This window comes from Rhea pennata, chromosome 2 (genome assembly GCF_028389875.1).
Source record: "Rhea pennata isolate bPtePen1 chromosome 2, bPtePen1.pri, whole genome shotgun sequence".
Lineage (NCBI taxonomy): Eukaryota > Metazoa > Chordata > Aves > Rheiformes > Rheidae > Rhea > Rhea pennata.
In genome coordinates this window covers 159760223-159783075 of record NC_084664.1, presented here as the reverse complement: position 1 = coordinate 159783075, position 22853 = coordinate 159760223, and the positions used below count along the sequence as shown (strand labels likewise).

Sequence of the window (22853 nt, the reverse complement as noted above, 5' to 3'; positions counted from 1 at the left end):
AGTTTTTTAAAGAAAAAGTGCAATTACTCAGGTTCCTGAAACCTTTTGTTTGTAGTAGGAGAGCCTTAGAGTGTGTCCCTTTGAAGTGACAGATTCACCTCTTTGCAGCCTTTAGTAGAAAAACAGATCTGAGAAGTGCTTAGCGGTTCTGGTTAACCAGGAACCTGGACATGTTCTTTTGACTGGGTGATCTGTGTATTGAATAAGCTGAATTCACATTGCTTCATGTTTATCTTACTAGCTGTTCTTGGCTTCATTCTACTGTGTTTTATTTTGTATGGAGTGTAATTATTAATTAATATTAATTAATATTAATAATTAATTAATATATCTGAATTTTGTCACCTGACCTTTCCCCAAGAAGAATTAGGAAACCTTAGTGAGGTGTTGGAGACCCTTTTTGATCAGACTCTAAATCTATAGTTTACTGGTGTGGAGATTGAGAAAATTGGTTGAAGGGAGGTCCTGCCACTCTCATAGAGCAATTGTTTTGGACTGCTTAACCTTCAATCTTAACAATTTTATTGCCATTTTTCATTAAAGTTTAAGGTTACAAGATGTTACATTTCTGATTAAACCAACTTAATCTTCAACAATCCTAAACTATTTGTTGTAAATAGTCTGACTTGTTGAATAGACCTTATTTAGATCCTTCAAAAAAAAAAAAATCATGGAGTGAAATTAATGACTGTTGTAAGGAATATATTGGTTAGAGTTCTTTAAAGATGTTACCCTAAGGTATTGTGTAGATTAAATGAACTCACATAGGGAGATTTAAATCACTGTAGGATCTGATTATTAAAATATAGTAAGTGGACTGTCATAGAAACGTGCCAATTAAAACAAGAAAAAAGGGTGAAAAAAGGATTTGACTTTAAATATACCTTTAAAATTTGTCAATTCTTGTTTGTGTGTCTTAAAATTGATTGTAAGGTTAGAGGATTTTTACATTTGTTTTTTAACAAAATTAGATATAACACATGGTGACTACTTATATATTTGGTAGTCCTTCAATATAGGAATGATGATTCTAATAAATTTTATAATTTTGTTCAAGCCTGATGATAGTTATAAACCATATTATAAGAGCTTATTTTGTTGGCTTTATTGAAGGCTGAAAAAAAATCATTTTTGTTCCTCCTTTTAGGGGCACAAGAAGTTCTCATTGATCCAGGTACATTATTTTCATGCATGTTTCCAAAGTCTTTTCTTGTTATTACTTGCATTTGTTTTGCATTTCTGTAGATAATTATTGCCACTTGCCAAATCTGGTACTGATTCCTGGTGCTTCAATTTTTGGCTATAAATCTTAAGGAAGCAAAAAGACTGTGAAGGGTAGTTAGCCCAAAACAAATTCTGTAGTTCTGTTGTTATGTCCCAGGAAGTCTTATCAAAAATTGTTTCTTTTCATGAGTAGTGGGAATTTTAAATTTTTTAACAGACAAACCTGCGTGGTCACATGTAGTCTTGTAGTATCAAGGTAGTCTATCAATCATCATCAACAAAGATTTTGCCCTTAAAACTTCCTTAAAAGCTTACAACATTAACTTACAGATGCCATTGGTGTAATTCTTCAGGGTTGACAGACATGAGAAAAATGTTATTTTAGCATTTAAGCATATGAAATAACATATTTCTGAATACACAGAGGGACTAGAAAGTGGCATTCAGAGTAGTTCTTAACCATAACTGTTTTAAGAGTTTGGTCCAGCTCTGAAATGTGAAGGTTTCTTTGCCATCTTAAGAGAGAAACCTCTTGGAGAAATAAATTATAGTATAAACTTAGGCATGGACTTTGAATCCTACAGATTAAGTAACATTTGGAAAGCTATAGAGCCTTTCCAAACCTTTATGTATGTGTTTAATTTTATTATGTTAACTCTACAATAAAATTAAAATCAAAAAACAAAATTGTCATGTTCTTTGCAATACCCCAGATTTTTTTTGACTTCTATTTCAGATTCTTATCCCTTATGTATGTAAAGCCTCTCTGTCTCTTTCTCTTTCTTTCTTATATAGGAAATGCAATTTATCATTGTACTGGCCTCAGGGTTTTTTTTTTTTTAATAGTTTAGTAATTTTCTAAAGTTGGAGACAGGGAAGAGAAGTGTTTGTTTTAAATGATTGGAGGAGGAGATCACTGTTCTAATAATTAATATATAATAACATATTGCACAATTTCTTTCTTATGTGTGCTTTAGAAAATTCTCAAAGATTAAAAACTCATATTCAAATTTGATTGTAATCTAATTTTAACAATGCAATATTTTATTCATTGTCTAAATATACAAATCAATATAAAAGCTACAGATATATTTGATTTTTAATAAGTTAAAGGTTATTTCTTTGTTGTTTTATGATTGAATTCATTTGCATTCTTTATTAATATAGCATAGTACAAGACTACACTTTTTTCCTAGATTATGGCATAGTTTCTTCAATTATTCTTTGTGTATGCTTTCGTAAAACCTACAGCATATTCTAGGGATTTTTTCTTAGATATGTAGTGCTAGCTAAAAATATTTCTGCTCATTTCCTATCCTCTTCTGTTTTAGGTGCCCTGACTTCAAATGGTATAAATGCAGATACCAGTGCTGAGATAGGACGTGCTAAGAATTGCCTTAGTCCTGAAGACATCATAGATAAATATAAAGAAGCAATTTCTTACTACAGCAAGGTAGTCCTACTTAATTTTAAGAAATTTCACTGAAATTCTTGTAGATAATGAACGGTTATGGCTTTGGTTTCAGAGGATCTTTTAAAGCATGTGCAAAAAAGTAAACATAAAGTAATGGGAGAAATAGGAGTATTTTATACTATGGCAATAAATACCTGGCTTAGAGCCTGGGCATCTCATAACTTTGGTCAAAGTTGGCATCTAAAATGGCAGTGTGCTGAGTTATACTGTTTCCTATGTCTGCTTGTACCTGTTTTGGATTAATTTCTTATTTTTAAAGCACTGTAAGAAGTGTTATATTTGGAAGGTTTTGATAACTATTAAGTAGATTTAGGGCCTTCAGTACATATGGCAGTGACATTATTGATGCTTTTATGCGTTGTGCGAGCAGCTGGATGCTTATTTATTGTGACTGCTGGAATGGTCTCTGAGGAGTGTGTTCAGGAGCGTATGTATACAGGGAGTGCTGATCATGGGTGTGATTTTACAGCACTGCTCAGGGAGGCTGCTATTTAGAGCATACACAGAGGTAAGGCTTCCTGAGAAAATGTAAAAGATAAATATTCTTAAATGAGGATGTACAAAAAAATAAATAGTTTTCAGTTCTACTGAAGCATTCTTCTAGATTAGTATGGAAATGCTGAGCACATGGTAGTAAGGTAGTTTAATGATCTCATTTATACTATGAAGAAAAAAAAATTGGTTTCACACTGTGACAGCAATGGCTCAGTATCCACATCAACACTAAAGATATGTTTAGTTGTACTGGCCTGTAGTTGTTCATTTACACTTTAATCACTTGTGTACTTCAGTTATCTCTCTTTGATTTTGGAAGTATCTTTAAATTGAGTTATGAAAATACGGTTTTCCACAGTTGCGGCAAAGGGAGACTCTCCAAATGTACACAAAATATATATTGCATACATCAGTTAATTTATGATCAGGTGCAATGGAAAGAGATGGATTTAGAAATGGTTTCAGATAAATAAAATCTTCTGCAATAACACAATAATTCTCAGTATGCATTCAACTTCTTGTGTTAACATAATGAAAAATTGCTTGTCTAGAAAGAGGGTATTTTTTGAAGTATAGTTATTGGACTTCGTTTAGGACAAGTTATTCATACATTGATTGCAATAATATCAATTATGCTCTCTCCAAGTAACAGCTATGCTTCATTGCAGCTTCACTGAGTGCAGGTAACAGAGGCAGTGAACAGACACAGCAGGCTGCAAAGAAGGCTGCAGGAGGGCACCTTTGTTTCCAATCCTAGTTATGTATATGTCCTCAGATGTGGTTGTGACATGCCGCAGAGCACACTCCCCAGTAGCTGTTGGAGTCACTGCATCAGCTGTGTCAGAGGCTTCTGCCCAGACAGACCCTCTGACAGCGGATGCAGCTCTGCAGGTCTCAGGCTGCAGGGAGAGCTTGGGGCCTCTCCGTGAGGCCTGGGCTGACAGTCAGCTCTCCTGCAGAAGGTGTGCTGGTGTTGATGAGCTGTGTCACCAGGTAAAGGAGTTAGAGGAGGAAGTCAGTAGGCTGCGTAGCATCCATGGAAATGAGCAGGAGATAGACGGGGTATTCTCAGAGAGCAGACAGCTTCAGGAGTCCCAGCCCCCCACAGCAGAGGAGCTGCTGGAGGGCTCTGTGTCGAGTGAAACGGTACATCACAACACTGCAGAAGAAGGCTGGAAACTGGTCACTTCTCGCAGAAGGAGCAAGACTTACTCCTCCTGAAGACTTGCAATTGAGGAACAGGTTCGGTGCCCTCCAGGCTGAGGAGGAGCTGGGCGTGGCTCCGAGGGAAGCAAGTGGGCTGACAGACCCTGTGCCTTGCGGGAATGCCCAGGAGAAGCAGCAAGTGCTTGTTGTGGGTGACTCCCTGCAGCAGGGGATGGAGGCACTTACCTGCCGACGTGACCTTGCTGAGAGAGGTCTGTTGCCTGCCAGGGGCCTGAATACGAGATGTCATGGAAGGGCTGCCAAGGCTTGTCCCTGCGTGGGACTAGCTGTAGCTAGTGGTATTCGCCAAGGGTTAGTACTAGGTCCAGTCTTGTTCAGCTTCTTCATCAATGACCTGAGGAAGGGACAGAGTGCCTCCTCAGCAAGTTTGCCGATGATACCAAGCTGGGAGGAGTGGCTGACACACCTGATGGTGGTGCTGCTGTTCAGAGAGACTTGGACAGGTTGGGTGGAGAGGAACCTCCTGAAGTTCAACAAAGGCAAGTGCAAGGTCCTGCACCTAGGGAGGAATAACCCCATGCACCAGGACAGACTGGGGACTGGCTTGCTGGAAAACAGCTCTGTGGAAAAGGACCTGGGAGTTTTCGGTGTACATCAAGTTAACCATGAGCCAGCAATGTGCCCTTGTGGCCAAGAAAGCCAATGGCATGCTGGGGTGTGTTAGGAAGAGTGTTGCCATCAGGTTGAGAGTGGTAATCTTCCCTCTCTCCTCAGGCCTGGTGAGGCCACATGTGGAGTCCTGTGCCAATTCTGGGCTCCCCAGCACAAGAGAGACATGGAGCTACTGGAGAGAGTCCAGCAGAGTGCTGTGAAGATGATCAGAGGGCTGAAGCATGTCTCTTATGAGGAGAGGCTATGAGAGCTGGGCCTGTTTAGCCTGGAGAAGAGAAGATGGAGAGGGGATCTTATCAGTGTCTACAAATATCTTAAGGGAGGGTGTCAAGAGCATGTGCCGGACTCTTTTCAGTGGTACCAAATGACAGGACAAGAGGCAACAGGCACAAACTGAAACACAGGAAGTTCCGTCTGAACATGAGGAAAAACTTCTTTGCTCTGAGACTGCCAGAGCACTGGAACAGGTTTCTCAGACAGGTTGTAGGATCTCCTTCTGTGGAGATATTCAAAACCTACCTGGATGTGATCCTGTGTAATGAGCTCTAGATGACCCTGCTTGAGCAGGGAGGTTGGACTAGATGATCACTAGAGAGGTCCCTTCCTACCTTACCCATTCTGTGATTCACTTGCAAGTAACCGAGAGGTTTTTTTTGTTTTTTTTTTTGTTCTGCTTAAGACCTACCAGTGAAATATCTTCTCCTGAGGAAGCAGCACTTTCTACGTTGTTTTGATGTCATCACTGAGTTTAAGAAACCTTTATAGCTTCTTCTAAAATATATTCACTCTTCATTGTCTTTTTTTTTTTTGTTTTTGGTGATATCTCAAATTCACAATAAAGGAATATAACTGTAATTCTGTGGAAAGTTACTCTTACATTTCATTTTGAGCCTAATTTCCCATATTAAATTTCAAATATGATGAACACCTCAACAGAGTTTAACTTACATAGTTGATAGACAGAGTCAAATATCCAGTATCAGTGGTGGCTGAGAAACTTACAGATGGCTTATCTAGAAAATTGCCTGCATTTGTTGTCTGAGTTGAAACGGATCAATGTGTATATACATTCTTTCCTACCTTTAAGCAAGCTGTGTAGTGTAACTGAAATGTTCATTTGCAGGCAATATTTGCAACTGTATAGTAGAAGAATTAGAATCATTTGTAATTCATTTGTAATCAATGATACTGTTTAAACTAAAGATAAATTTGAAACAGGAAAACTAGCGTTCCTATGTTATTGATTCTCATGTTATTTCAGATATTTTGTAATAAATAGCAAAGGCAAAATAGTTTTTCAGTTCACTGCTTAGAATGGTGAAGTGGTGAAGTAGTGTTATAAAACTGACCAGTGTATTCATGGCTTTTAGCTTATATATCTATTAACCTGTGAGGGTGGATTTTTTTTGTTTTGGACACAGATTATTCATGGGGATATCCAAAATGATGCTAATATTCCAAACTTTTCACCTAATCTGAATTCACAGACTGAAGCTCTGCTGTGTCTTAAAATAATAAGAGCTGAATGAAGATGTTGAAAACTGTTGTTTGACATAATAATGTTTTGATGACACCTTCATTTTCACTTCGGTGTATGTTGATAGTTCAACAGTGTAGTCATTAACATTCAGGAGTTGCTGGCTTTGGGAGATGTGACAACTGACTTGTGTTTTGAGGAGAAATGCTTGTCAAATCTAACAGGTACCATACTTTTAATTATCTTTCTCTTCAAGTACAAGAATGCTGGGGTGATTGAACTGGAAGCCTGTGTGAAGGCCGTGAGGGTCCTTGCGATACAGAAAAGGAGCATGGAAGCCTCTGAGTTTCTTCAGAATGCAGTTTATATCAACCTTCGTCAGGTCAGTGCAGAAAGTCCAGTCATTCTTCTGTTCTCATGTAAGAAACTATAATAAAGCCTGAAAGTTGCTTAGATTCAGGAAAATAAAGTTCCTTTTCTGTCTCACTACCTTGCTCCTCACGAGGACTTTACTTACAAGGATTTTCACATCTGTGAATGTGGTTAAAAATAGTATTCAGAGTTCATGTAAAAAAATGAGGACTTTGTTTGAAATTAGAGTCTTTATTGGTCCTTCTCTGTTATGAAGGCAAAATGTTCCATCATTATTCTTTTTACATGTTATGCTAGGGAAAAAGTAGCCATTAAGAACATATCTCCTATGACTGATTTTTCTTGGTTGTATCTGTTGCTGGATGAAGCTGTGAGCAAATCAAGATTGGCCTGGTACAGTGAGATTAGAATCTAGTGTCATTATCAGTTGATGTTTTTGTTTGTACAGTGCCAAGTCTGGGTTAAGCCAAAGCAGAAAGGAATTCAGAGAAGAAAAGCAGTATTTAGAACTGTCAGAAAAGGGAGGAACATGTGGAAGAGAAAAAATATTTGGACCTTCTCATTTGAGGGGAGGAACAAAGACTTGATAATTTTCATTTGTAATTTCAAGCAGCTTTTAAAACTTTTTTTGTACTTTGAGCATGTGTATTAGAATACTAGCTAAACTTGTTAGCACTTGATAACATTGAATCAGCAGAGTTTCAGGATGAAAATGATGGGTTCATGTACCTACGAATTTGGCTGTATTCACAGATCCTGCAGATTGGTCAAAACCTCTCTAGTCTGAATTGGAGAAGATGGGTTCTGGTGGTTTGATTGTTGTATATATACTGATTGTTCTGATTGTTATATATTTTGTTTTTGGAGGATATTGATATTCACTGATGTATTTGGAATGATATTTTTAATTCGAGATTTTTTTCCATTGAATCTTTTCCTGTTTTTGCACTGTGTATAATCTAATGATCAGTTGTTCATTTCATAATGTAAGCAATGCTGTTGGCTGATGTGGTGTTGGCCATTGTAGAAGTTCAGAATTAAATGTATACGATTGCTTTAAAAAAATACTTTGGCAATACTGGTTATTCTGACATTGGGGCCCACTGCTGAGCAAAGGACCAATCTTAATCTTTACTGATTTCAGTGAAGGATGACCTTTGCATAGCTTGAAACTGCTCATACCTACTATTTCTGTTCTTTTTTTGAATGTATTTTTTTCTGGAAAGTATTAATACGGGAAATACGAGGAAGATAATCTTTCCAGTGTTGAGGGGTCTATTTCCCACGGTGTGTGGCATGACTGAAAACTATATTCAGAGGTATTCAAGATTTATTTTACATAGCAGGAATATATTTTACAGAGGCGGATAATACCTAGAATTTGGACTAAAGGGGAAGTCATCTTTTCATAAATTAAAAAGAAACAAACTGCAGAATCACATATTTCTATTGTGGGTAGATAGAAGAAACATCAACACAATCAATATTAGAAAGCAAAAAACCACCTCACCAGAGTAAAATATATGCTTCTGCTAGTTTCTTTCTATATATTCAATCTCATTCTAAATAGAATTATGTAATTGATGTTTTCTGGTTACAGGAGAGCTCCAGGGTAATAAGACTTATCTTTGCATCCAATTATGAGGAATAAATTGTAACATCCAATTACAAATTGAGAGCGATTACTAGAAGTTTATTTTAATATAGTAAGGAATAATTAAAAATCAAACAAGCCACTACCCTCTTGAAAGCTTGACTTAGCAAAGGTCTGAGAAAAAGCTGGCCCAGTTGCTTGGATGGTCAACTAATGCTTTTAAAGATATAATTGCTAACTTATTTTGCTTTAATAACTAAATGAAAATTAACCAGATAGAACAGATGCTGTGCTTCAGATATTGGGTGTTTCCCACCATCTAACAAGCCTTAAGCTTTTGTAGGTTTGTAAGGCCAGGAAAGACAATTTGATCCCTGCACTAATGGCCTGTAGAAGGCTTGCTACAGTCTTCCCACATTCAGCTGATTTGGGATATCTGTGGGTTTTTCTTTTTTTCTTTTTTTTTCTTTCTTTTCTTTTCTTTTCTTTTCTTTTTTTTTTTTTTTTTTTTTGAATCCTGGGATGGTAGCACTGAGCTATTTGGCTGAGGGAAAACACAAAATTTTGTTTTCCTTGTTGTGATGAGGAAACATAAACAATTTCATGCAGCTACAAAAAATGAGTAACTTTGTGGGCAAGCTTTAAGCAACTAATTAGGTAACAGTAACTTATTCAAATACGATAAAAAGAAATTTTCAGAAAAACTGTTGCCTCTCTGATAATGGTCCCAGTTATTATTGAGCACTCATGTTCATCTAAGTATTTATCATGACCCTTTTCTCGTTCCATCTTAAATTTAGTTTCCACAGATGCACATACACTGACAGTATTACATATTTGAGAAACAGGTTTGATAATTTTTTAAGCTTTTCTAACTTTTGTATTTGATCATGTGCTTGTACCATTTCCAACTCTGCTACCATGTTTTTTTTGATTGAACTTGGTTTTTTTTAATGACATGAATGGAAAAAAAATGGAGCAGTTTCTTTCCTGCTAGTGTAGGTGACCTTAATCCAACACCTTTCTTTCTGAATGATAGCTTTTGGAGATTCTGACAAACTGTTCTTAAGAAGTTCTGTATCTTCATTTTAGGCCTTAAGTTCTTTCCAGCTGCTTTGATTCTTAAAAGTTTTCAGCTTAGTGCAATTGCCCTTTTACAACTTTTGTTATAGAATTTGTCTTTTATATGGATGGGCTGTGTGTTTGCATTGTGTATGTTGTGTTGCTAGTTCTGGTAACAGCAACTTTAGTTTCAAAAAATTGAAACTGCAGAAAGTCATTTGTTAGTCTCTCTCTCCTTTGAAGATTTGAGAATTCAGATAAGGTCATGGTGCCTTCTGAAGACTCTTGATCTCCATGGGGTCTATATCTGTCTGTCCAAAATTGGTAATGACTTTTGAAACCATTTTTCGTGATTGTGTTGGGATTTAAGAGACTAAAGCATGTTTTGAAACTTCTTTTATAAGACCTATGTTTTTAACTGATTATTTCTAGAAAAGTTATTACTGTGGCTGGGGTTATCTTCTGAGTTTCCAAGACACAAGTATTTGAAGTTAGACACACAGAATTCACTGATGGATATTTTCAGTCTTGAAGAATGAGTTGCAGAAATGCTGTTTCTTCTCCATTAGTGCATTTTTTTGTCAAGTTTGTTATTTTAAATGCCTTTAAAGTTGCTGATGTATTTTTCAGAACAATTCGTGGTAATTTACAATCCTTTATAATGCTCTTGGATGTGCATGCTGTATGTTTTACACTAGGTGTCAGCATTGATCCGCTTTCAGAGCTCTTTGTTGCTTGTTGCTGGGATGTGGAATTGAAGTACTTGGTAGCTTTGAGACTTCCTGCAGAAGTTTCTTCTTGGCTGTTTTCAAAGTAAGATTGTCATTCTAACCAAGGAGGAAAGAAAGATTACCTGAGACTGGACCCCCAATATGAATATGCTAAAGAAGTGCCTATCACTAGCTTCTTATCAAACCTGTTTCAGCTTTAAGCCTATCTGGGCTTAACTTTTCACAAATTTCTTCCTCACTGGTTGGCAATCGCATAGAATCATGAGTGTGCTGTTGGTGACTATTTTGACTATCTACTTATTAGCACTGTTGACAGAAGAAGTTGATACAGAAATCTATATTTGCTGCTCTTGTTAGTTGTGGAACTTTAAGCAAGCTTAAGTTTTCCTGGCAGTAGGAGGTGTTAAGACTAGCTGACCGCAAAATCACTGACCTCTGTAAAGTTGGAGACTGTCTACCGCATTTTTTTCCTGTTACTTTTACTCTTAAGATTTTATTTGAAAAAAAAGCAATCCTTTTCTCCTTCCTCTTTAAATTTCAGCTTTCAGAAGAAGAAAAGATCCAGCGTTACAGCATTCTTTCTGAGCTGTATGAACGCATTGGTTTTCACCGAAAGTCTGCTTTTTTCAAGCGTGTGGCAGCAATGCAATGTGTCGCACCTAGCATACCAGAACCTGGTTGGAGGGCCTGCTACAAATTGCTTTTGGAAACTCTCCCTGGCTATAGTCTGTCACTAGATCCAAAAGATTTCAGCAAAGGTAATTGTCTGTGGGGTGGAGTAGTATACTAGGTCACTCAACTGGCTTTCTGTAAATTTTTCAAGTTCCTTGAGAAATTTCACATAAGAACAAAATCCTTTACCTATCTGAAATGAGTTGCAGCAAGTAGAGCTGTTCTTTTACAACAGCACCTTTACTTTTTGTTAATGTTATTTTCAATAACTTCAAAATTCTGATGAGAAGTACTGCTAATGTATTACTGTATTCCTCTGCTTACAGGGAATAATTTTCTGTTGTTTATTGATGAGAGCTTCCCTTCTACTCTGTTTCAAAAATATGTCTGTGTTTGATCATATACTTCTCAGTACAAAAGAAGTCATAGTTTATTTTTGAATATTTTTTAATTAAAGTGCCTTCATCTTGTGTCTCAGAAATTGTATTTCTTTTGATACTGGTTGTTGTCTTATGGTCAAAGAATGAAAGATTCTTTCATATGTTTTTACATTCAAATGCATACATCTACATACATACGTATTTATATATATACACACTCCCCCTATATGTGTCTATAGTTATATCTATACTTGTGTCTATAGCATCAAGTATAATGTCACTTTTTTCCCCCTCAGATTAAATCAGTGTGATATTATCTGCAAGACTGACATTTGGTTAAGAGCACTCCAACAGTTTTTAAATGTGATATATCATTTGTGTTACTATTTTATTGTATCTATTAAAAAGCAGAGCAAAAAACACCCTTAACGACACATGACTATTCTTGTTAAATACTGTTTTCACTTTCTGTAAGTTATATACTGTCTGCTGACCTGCTTTAAGTCAGCTATTTTTGAACAATTTTTAATAATTATAGTTTGGTATTAATGTTACCTAAAGCTGAATATAAGGTAATAATTTTTAAAGCTTTCTTTATTTCAGTATGCTGTACTCTATTTTTCCTCCAAAAGAAAAGCTAACTAATATGCTGCTTGGGAACTCATTTTAAGTAAACCCTCCCATGTTACCCCCAAAGTTGTATTCTTTTTTTATAACAGCATTTTTAGGGGTATTCACTAAATGTAGCTGTGGGAACAGGGCAGCAAGCAATGGGCTGGGCATATGGGAATGGAAAGGAAATGGGGGTTCACTAGTAAGACCCTCTGAGCTGATTTAAATATGAATGAACTGCAACTGGTAGATTCTTTACCCTTTGGGAAAATACACTGACTCTCCATTGCTGAGATTCCAGTTTGAAGTTATCTTGTAAATTTAAGTGTTTCCATTAAAATTTACTTATTTTTTAAATCAAGTATAGCTTCAGTAGTGATTGGAAAGAAATGATGTATGAGAGGAGGCAGAAAATGCCAAGTGGACTGTACAAATCCTCTAAGAAGAGGAAATATATTGGGAAAAAATATGATATGATCTGTTATGGAAAAAGTGAAGTCTAGGTTGGGAGTGTGTTGGGAGGGAAGGCTGTAGAAGTTCTGCAAAACAAATAATGGTTACAAATAGAAGTGATTTCATGCTTTGTTTTATTTTTATTTCAAGAGAAATGTTAACTTGATTTTCTAAATTCTAATGATAAATTTGTGAGTTGATAGACAAACATGTAAAACCAAAGTTTCTTTACATTGAAATATTCAAGTGAACCCAAATACCCTATTTTTTCTTTTGTTTTGAATGGAAACTTTTGTTTTTGTAATCAATAGGTTCAATTTGGTGATTTTTTTATACAAGTGTCATACTACATTGTATAAAAAGAAAACTAAATATAAGTGTGTTTTGATGACTTCTAGCTTTTTTAAAAAATGTAAGTAAATTTGTATTTCCTCTATAGGAACTCATAGAGGATGGGCTGCAGTGCAGATGCGTTTGCTTCATGAGCTGGTATATGCTTCCAGAAGAATGGGCAATCCAGCGCTGTCTGTCAGGCACCTGTCTTTCCTTCTCCAGACCATGCTGGATTTTCTTTCTGATCAAGGTAGGATAAAAAAAAAAAAAAAAAAAAAAAAAACAGGAAATCTGTACTGTGAAGCAGTGTGACTTTGTTTTGAAATATACTTAATTTGAAAAGTAATAGAGAGGCCAGAAGTTGAGGAATTCTGTGTAAGCAGGACATAGCTGGCTGACAGTAATATGAACAAATATACAGTGTCACTAGTTTTAGATATCAGAGTATTCTGAGCTTGGTGTGTGGTACATAAAACTTTCTTAAAGGTTTTCCATCTGTTTATTGATTGCATTAAGCCCAATGCTCTATTTCCTCTGTAAGTATTAAGTATATGATTAGAGGACTTGATTTGTGTGTAGCAGAGAAAAAGTTGCATATTATTTGAAAATACTAGAAGCTGCCTTAAGTGCTGTATTAATAGAGAGATTGAGAGGAATTGAGACTGGTTAGTAAATTCAGATTAAAGAAGTTTCCTGTAGATTAGACTGAATCTACCATGAGCTTTTTCTGATGAAATTTTTTAATAGTCTGGATACAGAAGTCATCTAGGGGAGTAGGGACAATCCTTGCTTTTTTGTTTGAGACATGGAACCTGTAGCAGCTGAACACGGTGGATTGAATACAGCCGTGTTTGACTAGGACAGTCAACAAGCTTAAGTTCCTAGAAGTTAAATAAGTTCTTGTGGTTTCTTTCCTTTTTTTTTTTGTTAATTGAGCAATACATTTCAGTGCAATTTATTAAATTTGTCAATGGATGGCAATGCACTGGACGTGTCTGTGGATGATTGTCAAAAATGGTGCTTATTTGTGTGAAGATCTTTTCAGGGGGAAGGGACAAGCACCGTTTACAAGATCACCTGGGAAAGCAAAAGATGACAACTATTATGTTAGTATCTTATTTCTTAGGAAAAACGATTCATAAAGGTTTTATTTATAAACCAGAATAATAATGCTGGGCCAATGATGAAAGATTCTAAAAAATGTTTTAGATTTACCATAAACCTAAGTAAAAGATGCATTTTTTTCTAGTTGCTCCCTAATTTAAGATACAGAGGAATGGATTAAAATGATTCATTTTCTTTCTATTTTCTCCTTTAGCAGTAGGCAAATGTCTCCTCTTGGTGACTATCCAGCAAAGAGCTTTGCTGACAAGCGTTAGCTTTTTTTGTTGCCAGTGAATTCACTTTGTTTATTGGCTCAAATCAATTGCAGAGAAAGGGGAAAATCATAGAGGAACTGATAAACTGGAATGAATTATCTTTCTATCAACAGTCTTATTTGCTGTCTAAAGAGACCTGGATTTTCATGGTCTCTTGGATCAAACATTATGTGTTTATAAATGGACAGTTTGGCTGAAAATGAGATTTTAAGCTGCTCTTTTATGCATGTCCACATACAGTGTTGCTAATCCCAAATCCTAAAATGATTTGAAATTTTAAAATGAAATAACTTGTTTTTATATTTGTAACTAATTTTTGAATCTCTTAAACCTTGGCTGAGTTTCAGATTTCTTTTGCATAGAACAGACAAAAGTTGAAATTCTTATCCTTGTCTTCAGACGTTATAGGACTAAGTAAAGCTTCCAGTTTCATAAGACCTATGATAACTCTGATGTTCAGTGTCTTTGAAAAAATTAAACTTAATTTTTTCCCAAGTGTCTGAATAATAACTGAATCTTCCTTTCTTTTACTGAAGAGGTCCAAAGAAAAACTTACTCTGGTTTTTGAAGTCTGTTATTGATAGCATACTACCCCAACATCGTAAGCATTACAAACTAGGTTGACTATGGACGACAGAGCAATATATTTCTAGTTTATAATTCTTTTATAATTCTTCTAAAACTGATTTTGTGTGGTGTTGTGCAAGGACTTATTTAACATAGAAAATTACTGTACTCTTATTTTTTTTCTAGCATTCTAGCAAAAAAAATTATACACATACACAAAATGATAATAGTGTGGATGTATGTACACAGACACACACACACGTACGGTTATATGTAGGATTATACTACTTACTGTTTGAAGTCTGTGAATGGTTTCCACTATCTTAAAAACTTTTCAAAAGTGTTGTAATTAGGACTTTTTTCTTGATAATTACATAACAAACTTTGCTTTTGCACTAAAACTTCCAGCTTTTGTTAGCCAACTAAAGGTTTAGTTATGATGAATGCTCTAATTTTATTTTCTGCTCTATATAGAAACTTGACAGAGTTGCAGTAGCTATTTGGAGGAAAATTCATTCTTTTAAAAAGGTTTTAGTCTGAATATGTCCTAATGTCCTAATTTTAAAGCTTGTTATTGATAATATATTTTAGATTTACACTTATATTTAAGATTCAAGTAGCTTACAAGCAAACTTTAAAAACAAAACAAATGGAATTGAAAACTCTAAACTAAAAGGACGTCACCAGCTAAACATTTGGTACTGAAACCTGGAGCTTTCTAACCCTTTGTGTCTCAGAATTAGCTGCCTATAGACACATGAAAGGAATGATCTTTTGATCTAATTTGTTAATCATTCATTTGCTAATTTGGTTGAAGTTGAGAAACAGGATTTCAGAAAACAAAAATTTCACTTCAAGTACAAGCAAGGTAAGAGGATGAGATTTAATAGCTATAATGGAGGATCTAATATTTAGATGTTCTTGATTCTATTCATAGAACACAGATGCATTGTCAAAATTCCTTTGTAATTACAACAAACTTTTATATTTCCATTGAATGACTCTATATATTTTAAAACACAAACTGTGTAGTTATTTGCTTGAATTACAATTTTCAACTAACAGCCTGGCAAATCTCAATAAAAAATAGCATCAAGTAAATGAGAGATGTCACTATTTTAACAACACAAAAGTTAAGAGTCTGATTTAAAATTAAGCTATTTAGTTATATAAATATGTAAAATGCAGCTTTCTGGTTAGCAGAAAGAGGGAGGTACTGAATTCAGCATAAAGTATCTGTAATCTCAAAGTATTGTGCATTTACCCTTTGATAATCATTCTTTCTTTAAAAAGAATTAAAATGTACAGTAGCAAAGTTGCTTTGGATTAAACCTTTCTCTTTTGCCTAATACAATTAAAATATGTGTGCAGTTCACACTGAATTAGATTTGGGTAAGGTCAAGTACTTCAAAAATGTGGATTTTTATTGATAGTAGCAACAGTACTTAGAAGACTATAATTTGTGTTGTGTGTAAATGCTTCTGATTTAGCTCATCTAATACGGCTTGTCTAAACATGGAGTTACTTGGAAACAGCTATTATCCCAGTCTGTGGAGATCCCACTTAGAAAGAATGTGTGTCAACCCTGCAAGCTCAGATTTTTCTAAACTTCCCCTGAGTTGTCAGCTGTGTCACTCCTGCTGTTTTCCTAGTACCAAGGGTCAGTGCACTGAATGACATTTTTTACCATTTGTAGTATAGGGTGAAACTAGGAATGTATTTTTTCCTTTTTTTGAGTGAGTTCAGTCCTTTAAAAATACAGAGTTTGTCTGTTTTATTACTTGGGAAATAGTGTATGCTTTTCAGTGCTTCTTGGTATACCTCTGTCATTAGGACTGTCCTGCCCTCTGATTGTTGTGTTTTTGTTCTTTTCAGCTCTTTGGTGAGATGAAAGGCTTACCTTGTGAGATCTCTGCTGAGCTCGCTTGTGTACTTGCAGTTAATTAGACTACCAACTTGATAATGGCTCAGCCTTGCATGAAATATTCAGAAGTCATGTTTCATCTATTACCAGCATCCTGGATGCTTTATTCTTGAGATGAGTGACGGTGGGTGAGGGGAGACCATTCTTGAAGCAAAGCTGGATGCGTTTCTCTCATTTCTGTGCATGGCTGATTGTTGTGATCTTCTGACTTGTCAGTCTTGATCGTGATCGTTTGACACCATTGTTGGTGCCAGCTGTTTCCTCTGATATAGGACAGAGGATGGTTTCCAAAACAGTTTGTCAGGGGTTTGGGAATGTGGCTAGTATGAAGCTCTATGTTGGCCTTTTGACACTTGTTCTGCCTGCTGGTGATGGAAAGTCAGCTGACAAAGGTAAAAAGACAAATGACAGTGTTCCACATTTTTCTTCTCACCGTCATGATTATTGAGTATGGAAGCTGCCCATATAATGTCTAAGGTCTGTTGGGACCCTTTCTGATGCTTCTCTAGCCAATTCGCACTGGATTGTCAGCACAGGTAATTAATGCAGCGTTAGCATGGTCTTTGATGCCTCAAAACTTCTGTTCTCTTCTATTGCTCTTATCCTTCCCCAGGTTAGTACTGTAGCTCTCTTTTTAAAAAGAACTCTGAGGATTGATTAACAACTCAAAGAACAGTGTCATGGCCTCTCATGCATTTATGTTTACCTTTCAAGATCACAAAGACTGAAAATAGTGGGTATCGGGTATCGTAAAGTTTGCAGTCCTTCTAGACGTCCTTTGTCTTTAGTCTTTTCGGCAACAGCAGTGACTAAAAAAAGAAGAGTTGAGTTCCACAGACATGACCATAATGTATCTGGTAGACTCTGGCAAGAAGATACACTTCTACCAGCTCTGGTGATGAAGTCGTATAAGATTTTGGGCAATCTTCATCTTCCTACTAATGTCAGAAAGGAATTTGTTTTAGCCCTAGTGAACTCCCAAGTAATACCATGAGCTTCATAACTAGTACCATTAGATATGAGCCTGACCTCTGCAGAGCAGATGCTCATCATTCTAGCCACAGCCTCTGATTTTGTTTAAGGACATGGACTCTTTAGTGGAAGAGTGAACGTGTTATGATACTACTCATCAGTCAGAGGACAGATGGGGTCCTGCATGTGGTAAAGGATTTAAGACTTCCTTACATTAGCTGGATATTTTCACTTACTTCAGAAGAAAAACTCAGTTTATGGCTGTTAATTAGGAAGTGTTTTTACTTGCAAATTTTTCTTTACGGTATGCTTGTTTCTTTTATATCTTTGTACAGGCATTGCACAGGAAATACCTCAGATGGCTGAGATAGTTTCTTGTGTGCCATGACTGTCCTTGATCAGTAGGATGATAGAAACATTTCTATCTTAAGAAAAAGGTTTTTTGTTCCTTTCAAAGGCCCTGAGCTGAGTTCTTAGAAATATCCCTGGGAGCACGTTTAGTTGTCTAAATACCGTTAACATGATTCTGAACTCCATAGTGGCAAGATTCTACCTCAGCTTCAGTATTGACTATTACTTGGCACTTCAGGATTGTATGACATGATGATCTATGCCATGCGAACCTTAGAGGTTTGTAAGTTTGGCTCCAGGCTGTTTTCTGATAAAAAAAATATTGTCTCTTACCTTCCAAGAGAGGCTTATTCTCAGCCTATGCTATTCCCTGATGAGGAATTTCTGCCAAAATTTATGCTGGATACTCTTTCAGTTCCCCATATGCTCTAGATCAGTTTTGATGGACGTGTCTGTGTTGGCTGGGCAGACCACTCTGATGCCTTGACAGCTTAAGGTTGTTTCTAGTTGGAGGATGAGAGACTGCATGTCAATAATCTTGGATATTGGAGAAGTCTGAAATCACTTTCAGAACCTTTTGATCCTCCTTTCAAGACTTCTGTGTTCGGATGATGGCTGACATGTCAGCTGACAGGAGTGAGAGGTCTGTGCCTTTTGCAAAGAAGTGATGAGCTTGATCTTACAAAAAAAATCCCTGAACTTGGCATATTTTTATAAATTATAGGTAAACCTGGTCTGCTCGTAATTTGATCATGTCAGACTTGGTGTCTGACAACTGTAAAATATCCCTTTTAGTCTCATGGTTTGCAAAAATAAACTACAGTATTTTATGGACATTTTTATTTATAGAACAGATTGCATATGCATTCACTTCGTGAGATTTAAATTTCAAATTGCTATGTAAGAATATAGAAAATAACAAAGAATATTAAACTAGCTCATAAAAAATGACAACTAGACCAAAAGGAAATATGTAAATGCTCTTAAACATAATCCTTCTGCCAAGAATTAATTGGCAGAAATAAAAACCAGACCTGCATTGTCTTAAATTTCCACCCAAAGACCTGGGAAAATTAAATCAAGTTGCATGGGCACTTGGTGAGTTATGCTTCCTCACACAGATTTAACTAAGTAGCATTTTATTGAAGGCAGGGACATAGAATAACCTATCAACTGATGAATAACTGCTCTTAGTCTACAGCATGAAATAATTTAAAACCATCTCTTGTTTTGAGGGTCTACTGGAGCACATTGTTACTGTACGTTCACTTGTACCTAAAAGTAAAGAGGGTAATTAGAAGAAATTTAAAGAAATGGCTTGTTTGATGTTAGCATGAAGACTGCTTAAAGATGTCATAGCTGATTCTCAGTAAGTATATTCTCCTTCTCCATTAAAAAAATTGCAAAAACAATAAAAAAGCAAGTCTAGTTAAACAGCAAAATAAAATACAATTGGAGTGGGGGAAAAAGAAAAAAGTATAACTCATAAACATGGATGTTGTGTCCAAACATGGAGAGTGAAGGGAACATAAACCCTGGCACGCTATATGGGGAAGAAAAAGAAACAAACCCAACAACAACCCACAAGCCAGAAAGGATTCAGAACTTGCTAAGGTCATAAAAGCTAATAACTTTGTCAAATACTTCTGAAGCAGGAAGCCTTCCAGAGCTTTTGTGGAACTGAAATGTAGTTGAGATGTGAAGGAGATGCTCAAGGAAGATTGAGACATAGCAGAAAAGTTGAGCAGGGCTTTCTTTTTAGGAAGGAAGATTTCCATGCTCAATCTTTTCTTTACAGAGAATAAATTTGAGGAACTTTTTCAAAGTGTCGTTAGAAATGGTCTATAGTGGGGCATCATTTGAACCATAACATAAATAGTAGTAAATTTCAGGGACCAGATAAAGTCCAAAGATACTTAAAAAAATAAATAAATAGCTGAATGATAACTGTTGCGAATAATGGATTTCTTTAATTGTCTTTGTTCTCTTTTTTAAAATGGAAAGTGGCAAATTAAGTTCTGTATTTTTTTAAGATTTTGGAGAAGGAGGAGAGTTCTTCTGATTAAATGGGGGTGCCCTCAGAGTAGAGGCCTGCATCCTAACCAGTAGTCTTAGTGATTCTTTTGACGTGATCTGTCACTTCCTTGGATATAAATGGCTATCTCAGTACTGGCTTGGTGTCTGCATCTGACCTAGTTACTGAGGCTTCAAAAAAGGGAAAGGTAAACTGGATTCCGTCCTTTAAAGCCATCTGGAGTTCAATGAGTTTGATATCTGTACTGGATAAATTTTAAGAAACTTTTGTGAAACTAAAAAAAAAAAATCTAAATGCTTCATGTGGGTTTATTTAACTAGAGGTCTGTGATACATGACTATGTATCTCTGAAAAGGACATGCAATATATCATATACTCATAAATTTAACATCCAAATACATGGTTTCTGTATAGGGTTATGTTAATAAAACCTGTTAGTTTTGTTAGTGAGTTATTTGGTACCTCAGTACGATACACTTTTGGTTGCTTCTGCTTCTTGTAGTGTGACCATAATTTAAAATGCAGTTTTAAAATACAGATTAAAATACAGTTTTGGTTATAACTTAATATTGAGTTAGTAAAGAAAGTTTGTTGGAATGATCTCATATTTCCACTAATATGATACATTTAAAATAAGTTGGAGGTGAAATTAAAGAACATGGTTGTCAATAGGGCCCAGCTGCCTTGGTTACTGTCATTATGTGCATTTGGAACAAGTGTCTCCCCCAAAGATCTTTTAAGTTGAATTTATGTAATCACTATTATTAGTGATGTCTAGGAACTATTGCATAATTGAATCTTCCTTTAGTTTTTCTACAGTATATCTATTTGCCGGTGAAAATGTTCTAAGGAATAGTTTAGACTATTCTAAAAGTGTGTCTGCATTAGCATTATAGTTTGGGTCAAAAATGTGCTTTTGGAAGTGAATCATCCAGTATTTCCCTCATATTCAGCAATCTCAAACCTAAGCACGGCAGTCTTGGGGTGTGCAAACTGTTTTCTTTTAGATGAAACTAAACCAATGAGTGTGCTCTAGGAGCATGCTTGGGTACACCAATAGATATTCAGTCCACATACACTAAAAGTAGTTTCAAGTATCTCCAAAGTGCATATAATGTAGGCTTTGGGTCCTCTGTACCAGCTGTTTTGCTCCATAGCACCTCTCCTTTTGTGCAGCACTACTTGCTAATATAGACATAGCCCATCAATACTTAGCAATATTTTGTAGTTATTTGCAAAGACAGTGTTTAAATTAGGACAGCATTTCCTTAGAACCCTATATAGCACATAAATTTATTTTTAGAAAGATAGAAGTTATTGATTTCAAAGGCTGAAGAGTGAAGTTTTAATCAGATTGAACATAGAATATGATGTAAAGTCACACTTGATATTAACTTCTGAGTCGAAGTGAGTTTACTTAAATGACATTAATGAACTAGTTTTAATGGGCTACATTGTATTTAAGTTAGAAAGAACCTACAAGCTGTTTTTGTGTAATCCATAAATTAAAAGGGAGCTAGTTTGTTTGGTCTTAAAATATTAAAATTAACCTATTTCAAGATGGAGACTGAAATCTTCAATGTAATTACTAGGAACTATTTATAGCAGCAGAGTAGGTTCTTAGCAGTTATTATGTGGTTTTGCATCTCTTTTATTTCAGCATAGTGCTATATCTATTCTACACACATATATAATTAAAAAAATGCATATATAAATATGTAATTGAACAGGCTTGTTATCTGATAGGTGTTTGCTGTCTAGGAATGACGCAATGTGGTGTAAGCAAGAATGAATGTAAAAAAAATCTTGAATCTGGATGTTTTCTACCATAACGTAAGGAGAGAGTGTACAAGAAGTAGGAGGAAGTTCCTTAGAAGTTATTAGCTTTTTTTATTCATCATGGTAACTAACACGATCGGATAAATAGGAAGAGCACTGGATATGCACCATACAGAAGTCCATTAGCCAAAGCTTTGTTTTTTTTTCTGACTCCTTCTGCAAGACTGTGATGCTATATGATCCTAATTAAGCTTTCCTGCATAAGTTTAATATGTGTCAGAATAAATAAGATGGATAGTATTTAGAATTTTCTTTAAGATACCTAACTGAGATATGAACTTTGTTGCTTTTGTTTTAGTTTCATGTTTTCTTTAGTTCTGTACAGTAAAACTTGAGCAGCGTTACATAATCCTGTTATTGATTGTTTATGTGCAACATGTTTTGCCTGCTCTTTTTAATCTCCTTTTTTAATATATAATGGTACCTGCGTGGTAAAACTTTATGGGCTTATTTTGTTTGTTTTATTAAAAAGATGTAATGTATTATCCAGAAATATATATCTTCAAAACTATGTTGAAAGTTAAGGTTGCTGGAAGGAAAACCAAAATGACTGTACATGTTTATCTGCTTCAAATAATCATCTGCTAATCCTTTACTGTAGCATCTTTGTTTTATGGAGTGAAGATTGTGGTTCAGACCCAACTCAATGAATGTATTAATTTTGAAGGGCAATAAATAAAGGAGACTCAGTAAACTCATCACAAATGCACAATGGGTATAAGAAAAATTTAAATTTATTTACATAGCACAAAATATGAAGATAAATAGTTTCTTGAATGATACAGTATTTAAAAGAAATACTGCTGTAATGTAAATAAAATCAAGAGTGACCCAGACTGTCTAACATTATAACAAACCTGAAAGTAATTTTCGTATGATTTATCTTGCTTTAGATTTGTATGTTGATGAGGCACAAAGTCCAGCCTACACTATATCCAGGTTCTTAGGTGGAAGAACAAATTATTCATTAAAATAAAATGGTGCATTGCTTGGTGACAAAAAAACCTCATTAACTTGTTTAAAATCATTCATAAGTGAAATGAAGCTTCCAAGCTTTTACATAGGACT

General features: G+C 35.5%; 1 protein-coding gene across 3 annotated transcripts in view; it reads left to right on the top strand.

Annotated features, from left to right (window-relative positions):
* Positions 1 to 22853, top strand: part of TRAPPC9 (trafficking protein particle complex subunit 9) — a 454651-nt gene that overhangs the window by 16549 nt on the left and 415249 nt on the right. For 2 of the 3 annotated variants that reach the window (XM_062570665.1, XM_062570664.1), the window contains exons 5-9: positions 1148 to 1174; positions 2556 to 2677; positions 6766 to 6891; positions 10810 to 11026; positions 12825 to 12968. In XM_062570665.1, coding sequence (XP_062426649.1) covers positions 1148 to 1174; positions 2556 to 2677; positions 6766 to 6891; positions 10810 to 11026; positions 12825 to 12968 — 636 coding nt within the window. The remainder of the gene's footprint in view (positions 1 to 1147; positions 1175 to 2555; positions 2678 to 6765; positions 6892 to 10809; positions 11027 to 12824; positions 12969 to 22853) is intronic. The other variant, XM_062570666.1, reaches the window with a different exon arrangement.